Source organism: Poeciliopsis prolifica, unplaced genomic scaffold (genome assembly GCF_027474105.1).
Source record: "Poeciliopsis prolifica strain line A6 unplaced genomic scaffold, Auburn_PproV2 SCAFFOLD005, whole genome shotgun sequence".
Taxonomy (NCBI): domain Eukaryota; kingdom Metazoa; phylum Chordata; class Actinopteri; order Cyprinodontiformes; family Poeciliidae; genus Poeciliopsis; species Poeciliopsis prolifica.
In genome coordinates, this window is record NW_026562380.1 from 9,327,706 (window position 1) to 9,351,052 (window position 23,347).

Below are 23,347 nucleotides of genomic sequence, written 5' to 3' on the forward strand. Positions count from 1 at the left end.
ACTCTTGGCAGTTTCTTGCACAGACTCCTCATTAAGGGACTGGACTGTTTTTTTTTTTTGTTTGTTTGTTTGTTTGTTTTTTGACGGCAAATAAATGAAAGCAATAGAAAGACGTCTGATCGAGAAGCTGACTTTGGAGCTGCTTATGACTTGATGCCTCCATGAACTGCAGCGCAGAGTTCGGACACGGTTTCCTTTGGTCTTCCAGTGCATCATGACATCGAAGTTTTCAACCTTCTTGATCAAAGACATTCTCACCGGCCTGGAGGCTCCCTGCGGGAATCCCGGCAACACAGCCGCAGAGGAGCTTTGCGCACTTGCGCGCAATTTACGCGCGGGCCTTGATAACGCCATTCAGAAAAGACTTTCTCCTGGCAAGCGCGTGTCTGACAGCCACCGGTCCGGCACCGGCAAGAAAGAAGGAGGGGCTGCGACTCAATTCAGAGAAGGTAAGGTTTTCATTTAAAAGAAAAAAAACATTTATTTAAATTTGACTATTTAATTTTTTTAACTGTGGCGTACCTAATTCATGTCTGGAAAATGACTAAAAGGACAGGAGAAATACACTAGTATTTGGTATTTGTCTTTTACAATGTTCAATAGTTTCTGATAAGACCATAAAAATTGCTTAATTATTAATTGTGCAAGAGACAACTTTCCTTCACCTTATCTTAAATAATAAAATGTCAATGGAGAATATTTTAATACAAAAATTATTGACGAGTTATTTTAAGCTTAATTCAATGGAATGTTTTATTATTGTCATTTTTGTCGTTTTTGTTTTTTGAGGAGGTTGTGTTAAATGTCTTGACAAGATGGAAAACCGTTCGGAAGCAATGGTGATGGTGTAAACGGCATTTAAGATTAATTTTCTTCATTGATTTTCAGTTCCACGTAGGATTATACATTGGCTTTATTCGGCTTAATAAAGAGAAAAAACAAAAAAGAAAAAACTTTAATAGTTGACTTTCATTGTTGTCAGGCACCGCAGAGCGTGCAGGCATGCAATATGTGGAAAGGAACCGGGTGGAAGCAGGAATGGAGGAGTTGCACCACCACCACCACGGCGGGGAGACATCCAGCTGTTCCCCCGAGGAGCGCCGCTGCACCGCTGCGAAGAAGCGCTCCAGAGCGGCTTTCTCCCACGAGCAGGTCCACGAGCTGGAGCGCCGTTTCAGCGCCCAGAGGTACCTCTCTGGCCCCGAGCGGGCAGACCTGGCGTGCGCCTTGAAGCTCACAGAGACGCAGGTGAAAATCTGGTTCCAGAACCGGAGGTACAAAACGAAACGGCGCCAGCTGGCCACGGACCTGGCGGCGCTCAGCTCTCCAAAGACCGTGGCGGTTAAAGTGCTGGTGAGAAACGAGCAAAAGCAGTGGATTCCGGGCAGTGGAGCCCACCTTCCCACGACTGTGCCACTGTACCACGGCTATCAGTACCATCAGCACTACCTACACCAATGCTACCAGCCCTACAGCACTGACAGGTTATATGGAGGAACCTTCTAATGTTTGTATGTCTTGCAAAGTTCACATGTGAATCTTTGTAGAAAATCATTTTTTACGCTCTTCTGCAAAAAGCAATTACTTAATAATAATAATAATAATAATAATAATAATAATAATAATAATAATAATAATAATAATAATAATAATAATAATAAAAACATTGAAAGTGAACATTTGTTGGATGCTTTTTTCAAAGTTAGACACTTTCTTTAGGTTCTCCAAGATTTAATTTTGAAGTCATTTGAGTTGCACGCAGCTCATACGGGTGTCAGAAAAGGAAAGTAATTATGTATTTTTATTTTTGCTGTAGGAGTAACTCTCCAAATTTTGGGAGAGCAGAAAAAACGTCACCCCCTTTTATTGAATCAAATCCTTGCTGAATTGATTACAAAAATCTTTTGTTCCACCATGAATAAATATTCTGCTTCTCAGTGGTATTTTATTCTTCTACTGTACATTTGAATATTTCATTTTTCTTATTCCCTCACAGAAAAAAACAACAACAAACAACACGCTTATGATTGACCTTTTATTTGTTTTTGGATTGTACAAATAAACTTTGAGAAGAGCTTGCTGAGATTTGAACCGGGAGTGGGTCTCATGGTGCCTCTAGCGGTCATTGGACGAGAAGCAGAAGTCATATTGTCTTAACATGTAACAGTTTCTGAAGTTTATTCTCAGCATATAGTTTGCATTTTTATGTTTTATCTCTCACTGCAGCAGCTTCTACAATCCTCCATAAACCACCTGAGTACGATTTCTAAACCTACCTAGTGAAAATCTTACCTTTATGAGAGAAATCTAGTAAGCATCTGTCACAAATTTAATTGTTGATTTTCCTCATGGGGCATATTTAATGATCATTAAAACTTCATGAAACACCAACATTGGCACATGAGCTTTGTTGAAGGGGTTTTGTGCCTTATGAAACATTTAATTAGTGAGGACTGAAATTAGTTTTTGTTGTCTGTGTGATTTGGTTTTGCATCTAAAGTGCTGGTTTTAGGATTTTAACACCTCAGTCATATATATGTCTTTGAGCTCATATAAAAGAGTTGTGAACTCTTTTATACTCCTTTGTGAGACAACAAAGGAGAATGTTGTTTAGTTCTTTTCCCAGTTGTGGATGAATGAGTCAGAGAGGCCAAATGAACCATGAAGATGTTGTACCATCCAACCTCCCCCCATGCAGGGAAGCACACATTAATCACTGTTTTACTGACAGGAAAACACCCTCATGTTGAAGGAATTGGCGCAATGAGCACGACTGAAACGAAAATAAAAAAACAAAAATCCCAATTTATAAAAGTTATTGCACATATCGATAGAAAATAAAAGAAAGCAAACACTCAATAATGTATCACTGTGAAGTGGAAGATCACGGATAGTTTTTGTGGTGTTTTGCAAAAGAAAAACAGTAAAATGTGGAGTATATTTGCTCATTAGATTATTCTGTCATGTTTTGTCAAAAAACATACATAAATTGTTGCTTTTATTCTTTCATGCAAATTTGATAAATCATTGACTCTGTTGTGGCATCCATTAGAGTATGAGGTCCCTTTCCCCACATCTCCCTCATCAAGCTCCCCTAGACTAGCATTAGCAGACTCCTGGTGGAACTGGGAGTCTGCTGAGCTTCTAATGCAAACAACTCACTCCAACGCTTCTAAGAACCGATGCAAATTTCTTTCAAGTCATATTTGATACACACAGCAATTTTAAAACAAGTGAAGGTAACAGTCACTTGGTTGTGATACAAAATGGCACCAGGTGTCTGGAAAATATTTAATACTGTTCCTTTACACAGCTGGTTGGGGGAATTAACTGTCATGATGCAACACCAGGAGGGGGAGGAATCCATCAAACTGCCGGAAGCAGGAAACTTCACTCTTGATAACCAATATCTTTAAATTCTAATAACTGGAACATTTTTTGTTTTATGTTTTAGTTTTAACATTTAGCTTCCTCCTGTGCTCCGTGGTATAGATGAGGCTGTTTGTTCAATAATGTTCTGTAAGAAACATCTGAGACTTTCACAGAACAAATGTTACTTTGAGATTAAATGCTATGCATGTGGATTTCTGATGGCAGTTACTTACACTGCATTTTATTACAGGGTATTCGAATTATGAGACGCTGAATAAAAAAGACGATGAAATAGTGTGTAACTTCTGTCCACTTTACAATTATGCATTAATTTACATTAGTGATAAAATCACAATGACATGCACCAGATTTTGTTAAACATGACAAAAATCCCCCCAAAAAAAAGTTTGGTAAAAATGAGCTAACCTTTTAAACCATTTAAAACATACATTACAGGTTTTGCAGTCGTGGATATAAAGTGTTTCTATGTAAGTGTTTTAGTTATTACAGTAATGCAAAAGAGAAAAGGATCGTGTGTGAGAGCAGTTTGTCAACCTGTCACTGAAGAATTAACTCCAACATGATATTTTGCAACACTTTGCATGCAGACAGAGTTTGTTTTTAGAGTGGTATTATTAGTCTGCTTTTAAAGGCAGCAGGGCATGGAAGGTCATGAACTTTAATTTGTCGCACATTTTATGTCTTCTGCTTTGCTTGCCATTTTACTTTTACTCATTATTTTGATTAAGCAAAATAAGAACGCATACTTGTTCTGGTTTAATAGTGAATGTACTAAACCTACGAGCTCAATCCACACCACTCGTGCAGCTGTGATGCAGGTAAAAATGCATCTGGACGTTGGAAGAGTTAGATAAGACGAGGCAGATTCAAATTTTCCTCCCATCTGACTCTGGGCTGACTGTGTTTATTTTAACTTTGGTTTGGCTGAAACAATAAAATCTAGATCGTTAGGCTAAAGAAAATATGACTATGCACATAAAAACATGCACTATACTATGAACACAAACAATCCCAAAGCTCGTACCACATTCTTTTTCTTTACTTATAAAGCCAGAAAACCCAATCCCTTTTGCAGGAAGAACTAAAAGACACAATTTCCTGATTAAGCAATATTTTTTACTGGTACTTTTTTTGTTATAGAATGTTGCTTTGTGACACGAACATGGGGTTTTGGAGTCAAAATACAGACAGTAATTACATTTGTTATCAGACTTTTTTCTCCATGCATGACATATGCTTGTTCTCTGTACAAATGCCTTTATTCAAATGCACTTTCAGCTTACAAACACAGCTCTCACTTGGTTAATATCAGATTGCACAGACATTGTGAATATATTTGCATGCTGAAAGTCTGAAGAACACTTGTACAACCTTTAATAATTACTTCCTTTCTGTGCTGGAAAGTAAGTCACACTGAGGGGAGAGGAATAAATTAGGACAGAGGGAAACTGATTCTTCATTACCAAGGCAGAAAAATGGAAAAAGAGAGAAAGTGTTAATTTCATAACTGGTCATGACTGGTTTGTATGTCAGAGTTGAATCACTGAGCTGCAGGTCTAATCTCAGTTCAGGCATCTCTGATGAATCACCAGGGTAATCCCCACATTTTCTGCATAAATATGTCTATTGAGCTTCACTTAATCTAATCTACTGCTTATAAAACAGAGTGGTTGTATAACTTCAATTCCAGTTAGGCTGGTTAAATTTCACCACTTCCATCACCCCCATATAAACACCAACTGCCTCTCCACAGGAATGTGCTTCACAAGGAATCCTAAAAAAACAAAACAAAACAACAACAAAAAACACCTTACTTTTGTTCATAAACGTGTCTTGCTCGTGTGTCTTTTCTAAGCATTTTTTTAAACGTACTCATGAAGCCGAGCGCAACCAAAAGATGTTTGTCTGCTCCATTGAATTCTCAACACCAAGTTGAGCAACTTACATAACACAACATGTATTAAAAGGAAGATTTGAACAATGAGTATCAAAGCCAGCAGAGACAAGTAATATCCTGCTGTCTTTGTGTTTCTGAAGATTTCTCAGTTGAGATAAAGGTCTGCGGGGTGGGGCAGTCTCTCTGCTCTGCAACGCAGGAATGGAGGTCTCCACCTAAGCCACGCTTGGCTGTTCTTTCAAGATACACATCTATTGACTGAGTATCCTCGCATGTCACCTGGGAAGCAGCAGTGACTCATTTCTGATGCTCTGATTGTTGCAGGAATAATGTCTTCGAGACACTGGTTGATTTAAGTGCAGATTCCCCACACAATGGCCCGGCCGAGGCCACTGACCTAAATGAATAGATTTAGAGCTCATGCGACACAGTGGGAGAGTCAAGTCTGTCACAAAAAGAGCAAAACTATGACTAATTATTAATCAGAACTTTAACCTGGATATTTTATAGGTGTATATGGCGCAGTGTGTGTGTTTCTGTTGTTTCCGTGCTGACCTCTGCAGACGCAGGTCAAGTCTCAGGACAGAGAGGAGTCACGGTTGATGCCTCTATTTAAAGACGGAGCTGCATCCTTTACATGCACACACACGCACACATTACAAATAATCCCACCCAGACAACTCTCCAGGCTAGTCCTAGAAACTATTAGCAGATAGCATCAGCGAGTCCAGGAATGTAAACATTTACAGTAAAGCTAAAAGACATCGACTCCCCCTGGGGGAGACACATCCATCACATAGGAGCCACATCAGCACTTCTAAGCTCTCCTGGTTTCCAAAGGAATCAAACATCTCTCTTTTCTGCACAATTTGATAGGATTTCAAGTAATCAGCGCATATTGTTCTGTTTGACATGTCAGTGATAATCCTGTCTTGTAACAGAGCTGCCATGGAAAAATGTATTATTAATTACAATACTTTCGTACCAGTAAAATAAAATATGACGCCGAGAACTAGCTGGTGACTATGACGTCTGCTTAAGAATTCTCCTGTTTACATTTTCAAGCAGGGCTGTAGTTAAGATGCTTCAGAACCAAGTGGGCAAATAACTGCAGTGGTCTTGTCTCTGTTTGTGAGAGCAGGGAGAGAACGCATGGACACTGACAGAATCAGAAAGCCAAAGAGATGAGCCAGCCCTCAACAAATAAAAAACAGCAGAAGCAACGTGGATGATCCTGAGGCCTCAAAACGCAGAATGCATTGGATGGGTTCATAAAGGAAGTAGAGTACACTAGGGGGACATAGGCTTCTGATTGTTGACCAATGTTTCTGTACTGAACTTTAATTTTTAGATGAAAGTGTACATCAACTGTCATTTATTTTTTCATTTTCAAAAAATGTTCACACCCACTGTTTGTTTTACATTTTTGTTACATTTTAAACATACATTCTAGTGTTTATTGTTTTTATAACATCATCAACATCATAATAGTACATAATTGTGAAATGGAATAACATTTTTATTGGAAATGACTACAAATAAAACTGAGAAAAATAGCATGCATTTGTGTTATCCCTCCTGAGTTAAGACTTCGAACCACATTTTTGCCACAGTTGCAGTTTTTGAAGTACGTCTTTAGCTTTGCTTGTTTAGAGATTTTCTTTATTGACAAGTAGCTCAAGGTCAGTCAGTTTGGACCAATAGTGTAAATGAAAATCAGTTTTAAACTTTGCTTCCAAATATGTTTCCACCACCCTGATTTACGTTGGGGAGGATTTGTCTCAGGTAAAGTACAACTGCTTTTCTGCCACAGAATTTGGAAATCCTGCATCCTTTTCTCTTCATTTCATAGCTGTGCTCTACTTCATGTCAGCTCATTGTAAAAAAATGTATATATATATTTGGTTGTAATTCAACAAAATGTGGAAATGTTGTGAGATGTGTGAAGATTTTTTTGCAAAACACAACAATTCTAATAACACATACATTTTGGTTTTTGTTATTTTCTGTGCTCCTTTGTTCTTTTTCTTGGATTAAATCAACTGTGTTTCTGTTTAGTTTGGTTTAGCTCTTTTGTAGTGATTCTTGCTTATTATGTTAATTTCTTATGTTGTTATTCTAGTTTAATTATGTTTCTGAGGTCTAGTTTTATTTAGTGTTTTAGATTTATTTCCTCGTCCCCTCTGTACCCTCCCAGGCATATTTCGCTCTCTCGTCCTTCACACCTACAACTCTCATCATCCATCTGTTCCTCGTTCGGTAATCAACCTCCCCAGTATATATACAACTCTTTCTCAGTTACTCCTTGCTGGTTCCTCCTGTTTAATGTCGTTAATCCTGTTTCGCTTGGATTTATGGTTTGTGTTCTGTCCTGGCTCCCTGGAGATTTTCTACAATTTTCATTAAATATGCTCACCATCCATGCCTTTACTATGCACTATAACATTAACAAACATTTGACTTGCACTGCTCTGTCTTGGCACCTTGAACAGCAACCTCATCCAGTCATGTCACTGTGCCGTAACTTTCCACATCCTACTTTCTCTGTACCAAACCCATATCTTGGCATGTTAGCTTGTGCATTCATGAAATAACTCATTCTATAAACATCCATATGAACTGACAGCTAGTCAGATACAGTATATGGAAATGGTGTGCGTGTGCACAACCAGGAGTAGGAACAGCATATTAGTCTGTTAAAGAGGTTGAATTTTCCCCATGATCCCCTGTCCATTGAAGGAGACAGGCAGTTTTTCAAGTTGCAACACTTCCTTCCTTGACTCCTCACCACTTTCACATCACATCTCCCACACACATGCTGAGACAAATACACACTCCTCCGAAGCAGGCCAGGGGAATCCAAATGTTTTAATTAGTGGTGATAAGCAGAGGCAGGGAAAGCACCGAGCCATTCTGACACACACACACACACACACACACCCCCACACACACACACACACACACACACACACACACACACACACACACACACACACACACACACACACACACACACACACACAGACATCTTTTATCAGCATGCTGATAATGGAGCTACTCAGTCCCCACTTACGGCCTCTCAAACATCCCTCTGACTCCTACACATCCACTGCAGGATGCCCATTGTGGAAGTGTGAAACAGCAGTAATTATTATCATTATTATTATTATTATAATTATTATTATTAATAATAATAATTATAATAATAATAATAATTATTATTATTATTATTATTATTATTATTTTTATTAAGTTCCTTACTGGTTGGTTAGATAAAATCTTTCAAAAAGCTTCTACCTTAACACATTTTCTCATCCTTCTACATCTCATTATTAACCCATAAGCAGTTTAAACAACTTATAACTTCAGGGTAACTATCAGAGTACCAAAGCGTCCTAACCTTGAACCAGCAAAGTGTCTTTTTAAGTCTGGAGACTAGTGCATATTCAAATCCAGATACATTGTTTCACTTGACAACAATGGAAGCTGTGTATTTTTTTTCTGAAGCTTTCTGAAAGAAAGAAATATTTTTTTTTGCAAAGTCAGATCTCTGCCACATCTTTTTCATTGTTGTTGTAACCAGGAGTTGAAACATATATGAACATCAATAGAAATGGGAGCCTCGTTGATAAATGGATCTGTCACCATCAGGTTATTTCAGATCAGTGTGTACAATCAAGCTGGGTGCTTTTGTTGACTTAATAAGTGGTTTAAGGCTCTTTTTTTGTTTAAACCAGTTAGAGCTGTCTAGAGCTGGAAGGCATGAGCTGCTAAGCGTATTTGACAGGAAGCGAAGACCGCTTTCTTTTCAAGATCAAGTTCAAAGGACAGCAGGCCCGTTTCTTCCTCAGTGTCCCTGACTGCACCTGCGTTGCCTTGACACACACAAAGGGGAACGCACACACTTGCAAATGCAAGGAATCTTTACCACTCTGCCTTTTCCCCAGTTGACAGACATCTTAAGGTCTTTCGGTCTCTGGCCGTGGGCATTCAAAACATTTAGTGCATTGAAGCAAAGAAAAAAGACAATCCAACTTGAAAATCCAAGTTCATTTTTTAGAAACAAATATAGATAAATTAAGTTTGACAAACATAAATGTAGTGCATGTGACAAATTAACTATTTTTTTTTAAGCTGGAGCCCCATTCTCTGTTTTTCAGTCGGCATGATAAGGGAAGTTTGTAAGATGATTTTCTGAGCTTTCCGAGCTTTAAAAGTAAATTGTCACCACAGTCGGGAATGAGCAGAGAAAGTTCTCGACACCTGCAGCCAACTGCGACAATGCTGCAGTTCTGCCAGAGCCTCACTCCCAGAAGCCTCAGGGTGTTTGACTTTTTTTGTGTACATGTTTGTATCTTTAGCTTTGATAATAATGGAGTAAATTTCCAACCGTACGAAGCTCCTCAGGCAACAAAGACATTTCAACTCTAACGTTCATCCAGCCACTTTCTGAGTTTTTCTTTTTGACTATTTTCTCCATCATCATCACTTTGGAAACCCTCATGAATGAATCAATACCTTTTGTGTAGGACCTTTGTCTATTCTGCCTAGTTAGTAATGGCGTTTTCCTATAAACACTAAAATGCATAAAGGGTTTTCCATTCAAAGCAAGCCTTGCGTAATCTTCTTTTATTGTACAGGGTCTGTGAAGAATCCTGTTGTCAAGTAACACGAAATTCAAAGCCAGCTAAATCTTTTGTGTCTTAACCTTGCCTGAAAATGCTATTGACTCTTCACTCACAGTTCTTTTTTTCCCACAGGCCAATGGCTGTATGAGCAAGTATGTCCACTGGGTTACAATTCATCGTGTGTCAACGATCATCTTGCATCTTTGGAGTTTGTGGGAAGAATCCTCCTCCAGTATGTTCTCTCAAGTGATGACAGAAGCTGCATCTCCCCCACAACTTTATTCTTCATGGTGCAAGTGTGGGAGAGATTCAAACTACAACATTCACTGTAGAAAAAAAAAAAAGCATCTGAGCTCCTCAGAACGGAAAATAGTATTTCCAAAACTATTTTATATGGACATAATAAGTGTCTGAAGTGTACAGGGTAATGACATAGTTTCTTGAATAATTTCTACTCATCTTACTAGATGAGACTTAGACAAATCTTCTCATCGTGTCATGAGAGATAATGACCTATTACTGCACAAAGACCTCTTGGCCACGTCCCTTAATGCTGCTAGCTACTTTTAACTTTACAGTGTCAAGACCTCCATGACTTGACACACTAATAATCTCATGTATTTGCATATCAATTTCAATGAACACGTATTGTCCAAATTTTTAAAAATAAACTTGAACTTAACTTGAACTTACCAATAAGAACTTAACTTCAAGATTAATAATGTAGAAAAATATTAAATTATGAAGGCTAGTCTGTAAAGTGCCTTGTAGTTGCAAAGAGATACAACATGTCACCAAAGAGGGTTACCTATTTGAAGCTTGGTTGACTTTTCTTGCGTAGTTGGGAGCTTACACTGACTGTTAGATTGTGAGCAAATACGGATGATCATGGTCTGGGTGTTTCTGGGTCGACCCTGCTTGTGACCAACATACCTGACGAGGATGTACCACACCTTGAGCTCACATGACAGCTAAGGTGGGTTGCTTTGAGCGAAAGTTAAAGCATTCATGTCCAAATAAATTGTCATAAAAGCATTCGTTTTTCCACCTCTTCAAGTCGGCTTTACTCCACAGCTGCAAAAGGAGTTACAGAAACAGCTCCTTCATCCAGTAGCACCCCGACAGAGCGGGATATCACAGTCGGTATGTGGCAGAGTTTCCTGTTGAGTAAGATCAGAAGTTGATATTCGCACCTCATTCTTCAACCAATGGCCTTATGAAATATAGTCAACATTTTCTGGCACAATCCTATGTCACGCTGTAACTCATTCTGTGAGGAGTAGTCAGGATCTGGCTTAAAATATACTAAGAGAGATCTGAGAAGATAAACCTTGACACTCCCATTAATTTACAGAGGAGGAGAGAAAGTGAGCGACTGAGAGATATTTTGATCCCATGTGTTAGGTCTTAGTGTGTTTGTGTGTATGAACACCCAGGTGCTTCTCTAAGAGTCTTTAACCGCAGGCTTGAGTTTCCAAAACACTGGCTTACGGTAATACACGAGGGAGAGTGTTCATGTGTTTCCTTTATTTTGAAGAAGAAGAAAACTGGTTAAGAAAATACTGAATTCAATTTGGCACATTATGACTTTGCATCCTGTGTAATTGTTCTGACGAAGTCAAATTAAAACAATCTTGGAATGGCAAGAGAGGAATTACTCTAAAGCAGTTCAAACAGTAGCTGGAATAAGGCATTTGCTCCAAGTAAAACATGCACAACAAATAGAGATGTACAATGAACACTTAATCATTTGTTTTTATTGTTGATAAGCTATTAAGGAATAGCTTGTTTGGCTTTAAATTGTAATGGATATTTGAAAATGTTCATAACTATAGAAAATGCTGTTGAATGGCAATTGAAATGCTGAAATGCTTCCTTGAGATGATATAAAATACAACATCATCTTCATGGAAGCTCCACATCATTTGATTTCTGTTTCCAGCCACTATGGTTTCCGCTTTATTGAACAATTTGTTGAGGATCTGCTGAGTCGTTGTGTACAAGCAAAGACCTGGGCTACGCTGCAGTATTAAGGGATCCTTTTTTTTATTTTAAAGTAAAACAAACATCCTTCCATATGTGGCTCTATGGACTTCCCTCTTGAAAGCAGAGTTCATCACAAGAGGAAGTGTAGGACAGACCAGTGGAAAAGCAATGCAGTTGTACTTTTAAGCTTAGCTACATTTCTTTATTATATTTATTCATTTTACTTTTTTCATTCTTTTTTTAATGCCATAGATGTTAGACACAGGAATAAATTCTTTACCCTCAGTTTATTCACACCAATTGTGGTGTGTGTAAATTAGCCAGTTGCAAGTTGAATTAAGTTGACTGTAAGTGAACTTTGTAAATGGATGAAAACTCTGTATGTTAATTTAAGTGAAGTCACATAAACTTTCGCGTACATTAAATATAACGAAGAATTCTTTTTGATCAGGGCTACATGTGTGCACATTTATGTGTTTGCTATACTTCTTTTTTTTCTCTTACTCTTTGGACTCCTGAAAATACTGTTTTCTCACCTACTGTTTCTCTCACACTGCTGAAATGTGATCAGTTTGGCCCTGACAGATCATAACACAGAGCAACTAGAAACAGTTTAAGTAGACAAAAACTTACTCTCACTGTCTTTTAGAGCCACATTTCTCTTCTTTATTGGCTATCAGTCAATAGATGTATTCATGAAGAAGAGAATTCCAAATACCCTCCTCTTAAGTTTATTAGGAACCATAAATACAAGTAGATACTGTACATGCATGCAGACAGACTCAGATCAGGCTTTCCTTGTTTAAACAGGTGTTTTCCCAGACAAACATGGCTATGAGTCAGTGTGTATGGAAAGACTGGTAAGGAGGAGTTGTCACTCCTCACTATAATCTGTAAGAGCATTAAGTCTGCTACTCTGAAGCTCACAAGTATACATAGTGAGTGCTTGCTAATGGATTTAGGTTTCATTCAGATTTGTTTTCAATGGAGCAATGATGTGAGCATGTCAGAAAAAAAATCGTTGCAGTGGTTCAAAATGGAGACAGAAAACCTTAGATGTTTTTTTTTTTTTTTTTCAAAAATGCATGTTAATGAAGTTTGCAATTACTCGCATTATCATCTTGGACAAAAGTTGAATATTCAATATTACAGTTTAATGAAAGTTAATTCATTAACAAATCTAGAAAAGAGAAACATTAATAAGATGTTATTATAATTATTTTCTTCAACTGATACCAAAGTACTGCATAAGCTCCAGTATGTTGTAGCTGTTTTTCCATCATTGTGCTTTTCCACATTTGGTCATGTCACAACCACAACCTTCCCTACTTTTTGACCAACATAAGCAGTGCATAGTTATAAAATGGAAGAAAAATGAATTGTTTTCTGATTATTTGAAAAGTAAAAGTCCAAGAAGTGAGGTGTGCATTTATATTCAAGTCTCAGTCAAATTGGATGGAGAGCTTCTGTGCACAGTCATTTTCAGGGCTCATCTCAAATGAACTGGGGTCCGGGCTTCGGATGAACTAATTTTACAAATGATTGTGCTTTGATCCTGATGACCCCCTTGTAGCCCTGGATATAAGTTAAGGGTTGTTGTCCTGCTGGATGGTGAACCTTCATTCCACATTAAAGCCTTTTGCTTCCTCTGGTTTTTTTGGGGGTTGATCCGACAATTGAAAGCAGAAATGTACAAAGAAAAACACACATGCACATTTTTTTCTGTCTGAAGTTGAATCAGACCAAACTTCTCTTGTTGTAGTTCAGGTACAATTCCCCAAATCATTTTCATTTGCTAAATGAAAAACATAGGAGGGCGAGAGAGTATATCTGAGACTTACTTATCAATAGTGGACTAATTATTGGTGAAGACTATTTATTGATTAGGTGACTTCTGAGGATTAATGATTAATGAGTGGATTTTATTAGGACTATCAGACTTAGAACTGAATACAAAAGAATCTGTGGATACCATTTAGTAGTTAGTGCATGTAACATGAAATACATTAAAAGGCTATAAATAGAATTTTTGTTATTAAGCATTAAAAGATGCAGAAAGATTGAACAACCTGGTTATGGAACAGATTTGTAATTTCTTTAATGCAATTTATAGATAACCTCTCATTTTGACACATTTGTTTCATATTTCAGATGTAAATTTAGAAAATATCTAAGACTCTAGGCTACCAGATATCTATATGTAAAGATATCTTGCAAAAATAAAAAAAATGAATGAATAAACAAAAACCCTCTCACACAAAATCATGGAGAAGAATAAGCTGGAATGCTTGTATTGACTGCAAGAAGCCATGTCATCTCTGAAATGCGCTTTCCAACTCATCTGCATCTTCTATCAAAATGTACTTTGTCATGCGTCATTTGCCAAATTCCAAAGTGTTACTTTTGCAGTTGTTTGGATGTAGGCTATGCACCCATTAGGTCACAAGGCATTTCTGAACGTCTAAGGGGTCAAAGTTGAAATCTGCACCTGTGCTCAAGACTAAACAACTGTACCTGCCTCGAAATGAATGAAAAAAAATAGCTGCACACTCAAATTCAAGAGCTGCTGGAAGAGCAAATGTGATTTCAAGAGGATTGGAGATGCCGAATTATACTAGTTTTAAACACATCAAATAGATCTAAGTTGTTAATGTGACAAATGTTTATCTAAAAAGGACAAATAGAGCACTGAGTGTAAAGAAGCTGCTTGCTGAAGCTGCAGTACAACTTTTTTTTGCATATATTCGAAAGAATCTGTCACTATGTCCTGACATAATATGAAACAGAATCTGCAGAAAAAAAAATAGCTTCTGTGTCTCCTCCCTGTGTTCCTACTGCCACCTGCAGAGAAACACTGCTCAGTCAGAAACAACCAGTCAAAGGACTTTGTTTTCACAGATTATCTCACGGTCAAGATGTAGTCACAGTTTCAACATATAAACATTTTCTTTTATAAAAGTTACCGACTGCAGCTTTAAAATGTAATTACTCGCCTGTGTTTTCTGTCCTCTCCAGGGTGTTTGAAGAAATGTTTCCCTCAGTGTACAAGCATCATTTAAAGGTTCCACAAGACAATGGAGTTATAATACTAGGGTTAAAATATAAAATATCTAATTATGCATGTAAAATGGTGAAATTTGGTAAACTCACCTGTGACTAAACAATGCTTTAGTCCAGCCTCACCCTTCATCAGCCCGGTAAATCTAGCCACTAAGTCACCTTCTTCCAGGAGTGTAGAAGTCTCATATTTAAACACATAAAAGGAGAGGTTTTCTCTTTTACAAACAGTGAGCAGAGCCCCTCTGCTGAACTTTTATTGAACAAGTGCAATTCAGTGTCAGAAACAGACATCAGCAAGTAAGAATGACAGCTTCAGGTTGGGTGTGTGAAATGTTATGAATTCGGCTCCTCTTTTGGTCGCAGTAAGAACAAAAAATGACGTGCACAAACATTCAACCTCAGTAGTTCAAAAAAGCTGAAAACAGACAAATTATTTCAAAAGCAGGGACAAAAATGACAAAATACATTTGATTGAAGAAACCTCTGAACGAAATAATTATAAATAAACAAATGAGGAATTTTTTTAGAGTATTTGTCTGCCGAGTCCTGCACTGGGTCTATTTTTTACCGACATAAATAATAAATTATTTATTTTATGATCAACAAGTTAAATATTTTGACCCATGTCGTTAAAACTGTAGCTTCTTGGGGTTTTATTCAATATGTTTCATCATGAATCTTCTCTGCAAATTACCAATTTGACAGATTGTGTTGAAAAAGCCCCCTGAAAAGCATCTGAATATAGCTATACGACATATATATGTATGTTTATGCAACATAACAATTTAAACCAATTTTTCTAGTAGGGGTTGTTTTATTTTACATTAAATTCCAAACATGTAATGTAGACTTATGTTATCTGAAAAGCTTTATCTGGTTATATTAAAACTCTGATGCAAAAACAAAGTTTCATAAAGTAAACCCTTGACAGAGGGTTTTGATTGCCCACTGCTGACTGCCAAACTCTGCTTCAAAGGGATGACTTAAAATTAATGACACTTGAAAATACTGTGTAAAAGTTGTATCCTATGGCTGAAATGATGAACAGATGTAAAATTACTTAAAATGGTTCAGAAGGTGTCTTTCTTATCTGCTCTGTCTGAGAAGATCAGGACGACTGAGGCGTATTTCATCTGGTTATATGTGCGCATGTGGCCACAGCAAGGCCTGATGTATAGGAGAGGCGATTAAACCCATAGGAAATCTACACCTCAGCCTTGATATGTTGGATTCTCATATTGTTGTGCTGGCGCTTGGTAAGTCCGTATTTGAAGAACTCATAAACAGACCAGCTAATGGCTGTGGAGGGCATCTGGTAGATGACCCTCGCTTGTACTCCCTTGAAGAAGCCCTGCAGGCCGCCCAGCCTGTAAACCGTCCTGAAGGCGTGGACCAGACCTGAGACATGTCTGTGGGCTCCCTGGCTTTGGCCGGCGGAGCTGAGGGTGTGAGACTCCTGGGTGTTGAGCAGGGTCTTGCAGACGTCCAGAGGCGTGGTGGCTGCTGCTGCGATCGCCCCGGCCAGAGCCCCGGACACCATGTGGGACGAGGGGTTGTACAGTCTGTGAGGGTTGAGCAGCTCCTGGAGGTACTCGTAGGTCATGAAGTGGAGCACCTGGAAGGGCACGTTCATGGTGAGCTGGGTGGTGTAGCTTCGGTAAAAGGCAGCAGGACCCTCTCTTTGCCACACGGCGCCAACACAGTCCAGCACGCCCCGGTAGGGGGACTTAAACATCTGCATGCGCTGCTTCACAACTGAAGGCAGGTGGGGTACAGGTGTTAATGAGAGGAGGGAGCCCAGCAAGTCCAGCGTTGACAGCACCGAGGAGAACCAGACAAGAAACAACTAGTCAATATGAGATGTGAAGGAAGGTTGTTTTTTAATAAAAACATGGGCATCAAATGTATCTTTGATTGAGATTTCATGTGACAGATCAAAACAAAGCAGCATATGTAACAGCATAATCAGCATAACAAAACAGTGAAGAGGAAAGGATGATACGTTACTTTAAAAATATTTTAGACAAAAAATATTCTAAATTAAAAATGAGAAATTAGGTTGGCATAGTATTGATCAGAGGAGTAGCTAAAACCCCCATGGCAACACTGGAGGAGCTTCAGAGATCAACACCTCAGGTGGGAACATCTGACAAAATATACTTACACTCCACAAATCTGACCTGAATGACTTGATAAAAAAATAAAAAAGAAAGGCAAGTTTCTCCTTCTTAGCCACAAATGATCTAAAGGACACAGTAGATACACAAAGGAAGGTTCTCTGGTCAGATGAGACCTAATTTGGCTTATTGGCACCTTCCACAAAGCCAGAACTACAATAAAATTGCTTAGATCAAAGCATTCTCAATGAGGTAGAGTGAGTGAGTCAGAGCTCAGATTAAAAATGCACTGAAATCTGGGCTTGCAATGTGACAAAATATTAAAGATTCAAACTGTCAATAATTTTACGAAAAGAAAAATTGTGTGTTATTCTTGCTGAGTTTGCTCAGACAGCTGCAGCCCACCCAACAGCTGCACAGGGGACTGAGATGAGTGCCCTTCCTCTGACATGTTTGGGCAGGTGGGTCAGGGACAGCTGTAATAGAAAGTGGGTGAAACTACCGGTTTGAGGCAGACATGGAGAAAAATTCACAGAGGCCTGGCACCCACAAGTGTCTTCTGAAACTCAAAATTGCTGTTTTGAGGAGGAAAAAAACCCAAACACAGTACAAAGTTTGCCCTTACCTTCTACTGGGTTCATGGCTGCATCGTGAAGCAATGTGGCAACGCAACCAGCTGCTCCTGAAACACACACACACACACAGATACACTTCTGCAGTCATCACACATGGAGATGGAAAAAAATAAATAAACAAATACAGCCATGAGGAAATTTTTCACTTGTAACAGAACTTGCCTGGTCATGTCTGAGCATCAACTCCTACAGTTAAACGTTTTACACTACGCTCAAGAAATTAGGTTAACCTAACAGAATTGGTATGCACTTGGTGACTATACACATCGGAAACCTCCTTCAATACTAGCAAACCTGAGCAAAGAGAGACCCCTGGTGGACAGTAACTCAAACACTTGAAAGAGCAGGGAAAGAGACAGTACCCAGCCACCCACTAAACCAGAAAATAAAAAAAGAATAGGAATGACAGAATAACAGCAAGTTGGAAATCTGGAGGAAGCTTTCCAAAATGAATCTTTGGAATCTCTTTCAGACGAATTCAAACATGATAGCTCAAACTATAACGAAAGCTGGAAGGAGCTGATAGCTCTACAGAGAAAACAAGTATCTCTATAAAAATGCAAACGTTTTAATTCACTAGTAGCCGAAAGCTACCCAGAGCTTGAAAGATGCATGTTTAGCTTTAGGGTTTGACAAGTTGGAGCATCTTGTTGGAGTGTCAGATTCAAAACAAAAGGAATGTACAAATAGGGTTAGTTTTATGGTACCATTAGCCAAATGACTGTTAGCGCCTGGATGAATGGTATCACTTAGAGTCTTTTTGAGTTTCTCATAGCTGGCAAAATACAGAGCGTGAGCAGGCCCAGCGCCAATGGCTGTCGCATTCAGGCCTCTTAGTGGACGCCAGACACCCTCGGTGGCTACGATCCGGCGAAGAGCATCCATCACATTCTTGTAGCGTGCTGCGGGGTCAGGCTGGAGACTCTGCATTCTTGTCTGCAAGAAAAAATGTTTTGCCATTTTAAAAACTTAATTTCTCTCTCACAATACCATTGGGATTGCATTTGGAACTGTAGTCGACCGCAACGTGATATTAAAGCAGAGGGCAATGAACCTATGATTCAGGTTGCTCCATGTTTTTCAAAAGAAATGGCAAAAAATATATATAAAACAGCAATACAAGTGCTTGATTAATAGCCTTCAGTGTGATTAAGAGGACAAATGTGGGAAATGAGGTTTGTGACACTGGGTGGGGTCATGTTTGTGTACATAAATGACTGAATAGGAGGAAGTGTGCTGTTACAAGCTCTAGGGTCACAAAAGGACATAAGCTTACTTCCTTTAATCCTCTACCCCCCATGAATCTGGACCATTTCTCGTCCTAACACAGGGCTAGCTTCACAGACTTCATGTCTGCAGGAGCAAACCAAAGAGGACCCAGAATTTACTCAAACTTCATTTTGGCTCAACTGTGTAAAACTTTCATAAATGAGCATAAAATTTGCGTGCACTTCTTTTACACCTTCAAGTATTTTAAGTAAGTAGAAAAATGACTAATAATTCAGCTTTTTCTGCTCTTTGCCACATCTGATGTGCTTTTGTGCTGTTGGTGCACCAATTCATCCACACCAATGTGTGGATGAATTGGTGCACACGATTCATCCACACAATTGTGTGCTGTTGGTGCACACAATTCAGATGTGCTTTTGTGCACATCTGATGTGCACAAAAGCACATCAGATGTGGCAAGTCCTCTAAATGCATATTTAGCCTGGACAGAAACGGCCCCAGTAGGACCGAGGGAAACCTTGAGGAATGGTTCACATGACAGAAGAAAAAATATGAATTCTCTCTCAGTCATTTCTGATTTGTTCAAGTGGGATTTCTGAGGACCGACTGGCTTGGTAAACCAAAAGTGAAGGTAATCACAGTATACAAGCTGAACAGAAAAACGTACATAGGCCCCATTGCTTCTGAATGTGCCGAACTGATAAACAACATGCAATGACAATAACGCTGCAGTCATCGTCTATGATCTGTGATCCTCCATGGTTTAGAAGAACCATATACCACCATGCTGACCTCATTTTTAGGTTTTTTTATTCAACATTCGAGGAATGGCTGGAATGTAATTCACACAGTAAAAAAAAACCTTATATTTACTCTGTAAATTAAAATAATGTGTGACTTAATTCAGTGCTGCTCTTTTAGATTGTACACTATGACCGGTGTCTAATTACTGTATAAGTATTTCTAAACTGCTAAATATGTTTTCACCGGATGTGCGGGAAGCTTTTAAAGTGTGTCTCTTAATTTTAGTATTTTCCTTTTCATTGAAAACAGATTCTACAAACATTTTTCAAAAGGTTTTCCAACATCTACTAGCTTGTAAAGAAAAAGTTTGACTGTATTTTCTGTTCCGTTGAGCACTCCATCGGGTTACTGTTTTATAAACTTGTGTTTTGCTAAGTTTGTTGCTACAATACAATATGCCCTTTGTACTGCACGTGACTTCCTGAGTAATGCGTTTTGCACAGTGTCCTGCTTTGGCCGTCCAGGATGCCGTAGCTCGCTCGTGACGTATTAGCAGTTTTGTAACGTTCTCCGCTCAAGTTCTGACAGCAGCTACGCTTTAAGTTAAAAAGATGTAATCAAACAGACGCAATTTGCTGAAGTCAGTGTTGGTGTAAAACCCACAAAAGCAAACGTCGGTTAATTACCAATATAACGCCACGCTAACAAGTTAGCCAATACTGGAAAATACAACCGAGCCAGCTGACCTTCGTCACGGCTCTGCAGCGTGTTAGCTAAAGAGCTAAGCTAGCAAACATGGAGGCTGCACAGAGAACACCCAAAGAAAACAAACAGAAACCGTGATGTGAAAGCACTCTTCATTCAAGAAAAAAAAGTGGTGGTTCAGTCATTGGCCGTTGAGCCGTGCTACCTTCACACAGTCGATGGGGAACATGAGGCAGTGCTCCATTATCCCAGCCACGGCGCCTGCCAACATGTGGGTACTAGTAGATGCTCCTTGTGGCAGACCTTCATAGTCAGGTTCCGAGTCCTCTGCTTGTGCATCCTGAGCCGCGCAGACAACGTCCGCATTTTGCAGCTGCGACTCCCCCCCGATACGCGGCGTCAGGCTGCTCACAATACTTTCTGAAACTCCCCAGAATCTGCCCCCGAGCCATCGAACTTCTGCCCCAGCTGAGGCTCCTGCAACCCCGGCATCACCGCCTGCGGTCTCCGCTGTCATCCGACGCTTCCTCACAAATCCATCTGTTTCCATGAGAAACGGGGCAGTACGTAAAGTCTTATCGCGGGGATTTAAGGCCTGGACTTTCACATTCCCGAGGGGCTCCTCGTCCCGGTGTTACGACTCTCCGTCCCCGCCTCTGTCGTTTCCAAACAGAGCCCAGCAGGGGGGAGTCGTACTGGTCGAGGAGTTTGCACGCCTACATCCAGTGTATACAGCGGGATGAGGAAGTAATTGCTATTGGCTGATCGACCTGCCACTCATGACGTTTGTTGTAAACTTTTACTTTAAAAAAAAAGTATCTTTCACACATTTCTGCCCGTTTAAAATGCATATTTAAAACGAACAAACTTCTAAGACAAGATAAATAAAAGCTTTACTCACATTTTCCACTAAGATGTGTTTCATTTAAAAATTTTAATTAAATCTAATTCTAAAATTTACACAGGAAACTATTTTATTTGCCACAATTGGCTTATTGTTCTCAAACCAGTTTCACCAGAAAAAAAATCTAAGGGTCCACCCTTCAATTTCAAGACATTCATTCAACAGGGGAAATGTTAAGGAAATAATTGCTCAATGGCACTATTGAACTTTGTTGCCAGTAGGACAACAGTTATTGTTCTATAATATTTGACAAGGTTGAACCTTACAGGGAGAGTGACCTTTGACCTCTTTGTACAATCATTAAAGTCTAGATCATCTACAGTTCTCTTAAGTTTCCCTCTTCACCTCGATCCACAAGTTTTCAGTGCATATCTGAGGACTGAAATGGCCATGGAAAAAAGTCATATTTGTGTGCTGTGAACACTTTCTGTGTAAATTTGGTCACCAGGTTTTTTGTTGCTACAAAAACTAAAACTGAGTCTCATCTGACCAAAGCATATGAGTCCAGATAAAGCACCGATAAACTTCACATGTTTACATTTGTAATGGTAGTACAAAATAACCTTTTACTGGCATTCCTTCCACACAGCTGGTTGACATTACACATTCAATTGGCTGTAATAATAACTTGGTGGCCCCAAGAAGCAACACTTTTGTGCAGTTCTACAAAAGTGATCTTTGGAGATTTGAGTTTTTTACCTCTTCTACTACTCTTCTTACTGTGTGTGGTGCTAAAAGAGATAAAATAATAAAAAATAAAATCACCAAATAACCAAAATGTTTTATTATATTCACAACACAGAGGGACATGGATTCATATTAATAAGTTAATTTAAAAAACTCGTTTTAACTTAAAAAGTTAAAAATGAAATTAAAAACCACTTCACTTGCATTCATATTTAAGAAATTTACAGGTGCGTCAATACAATTAGCAATATGTGATTTTGTTAAAAACCATGATTTCTTTTCCCTATGATAAACGGAGGCATGCCCAGGTCAGCATGGACAAACGTTTATAGATGACGGATGAATCAAAGAGTCATTTAAGACGTTTTACACACCAGTTATCTTAAAACTTACTTTGCTCTCTATATGCTTGTAATCATTAATTGAATTAAGAAACTAACATAAAAAATGCAAAGTATTGAGGTCATGAATCAATTTTATGTGCAGCTTACTAATTTCTCAACAGGCAAAAGTAACTACCAAAGCATCAAAAATGAACCCACTTATGTTCTTTGCTAGTGTGATCCCTGTAGTGCTGCTGGGAGCCTGATCCCTATCATCAGCACTCAATAGGGTTTACCCTCAATGGGTTCAAATTCATCACAGGGGAACACAGACACCCAAAGTGCAATCAATTCTGCACATACTCCACTGGTAAACAATTCAGAGTGGCCAATCCAGTTGCTGTGCATGGTTTTAGACGGTGGGAGGAATTGAGAAAGTGGTTCCATCTGATCTCTGCTGTGTCAAGGTTGTGTGGAGCACACACATTTCACTCACATAGAAGGGACAGAATTGAGATCGAAACCTAGGACCTTCTTATCTTTTTGGAATGAAGCAGCAGTGTGCAGCAAAATGCAATTAATCAAAATTTTTTACATTAGAAATTAATCAAAATTTTTTACATTAGAAATGAGCTAATATCAGCGTCGACATTTGTGATGTTTCATAAGTTTATAACTTTGGTCAGATTTATACATTTACTTGTATGGTGATCTGCTATCCAGCCTTCCCACCCACCCACCCATTGTTTACATCCATCTGGGAAAGCCAGACATTCTTCTCCTTCTCTGTCCCAGTAGGCCACTCCCAGAAAACCCCAGGATGACTGAAGACTTTTTCACTTTCTTTATTTAGTGCTCATACTATCATAACTCATAGACCTCTTTCTATTTGTCATTCTTAAATGGAAGTTTATTGTTTCTCATTTCTGTTTCTTTTATTTTTAGGTGATGGATATCATAAAAAGTTTCTCAGTGTCAGTTGCATCTCTCCCAAATCGCCAGATTTCTTTTGGTCGCTATTCATCCAAATAAACCCGA

General features: G+C 38.8%; 2 protein-coding genes across 2 annotated transcripts; one reads left to right on the forward strand and one right to left on the reverse strand.

The window, feature by feature from the left end:
- On the forward strand, positions 1-1,937 carry nkx3.3 (NK3 homeobox 3). The gene is made up of 2 exons (XM_055030071.1): positions 1-449; positions 983-1,937. The coding sequence occupies exons 1-2, from the start codon at positions 215-217 to the stop codon at positions 1,504-1,506; spliced, it is 759 nt and encodes a 252-aa protein (XP_054886046.1). The 5' UTR covers positions 1-214; the 3' UTR covers positions 1,507-1,937.
- A 13,236-nt stretch (positions 1,938-15,173) lies between these two features.
- On the reverse strand, positions 15,174-21,105 carry slc25a28 (solute carrier family 25 member 28). The gene is made up of 4 exons (XM_055030070.1): positions 20,601-21,105; positions 18,424-18,652; positions 17,707-17,763; positions 15,174-16,719 (listed from the first exon to the last, which is right to left on the reverse strand). Exons 1-4 carry the CDS (start codon positions 20,943-20,945, stop codon positions 16,169-16,171), a joined length of 1,182 nt encoding a protein of 393 aa, XP_054886045.1. The 5' UTR covers positions 20,946-21,105; the 3' UTR covers positions 15,174-16,168.
- Positions 21,106-23,347: the final 2,242 nt, after the last annotated feature.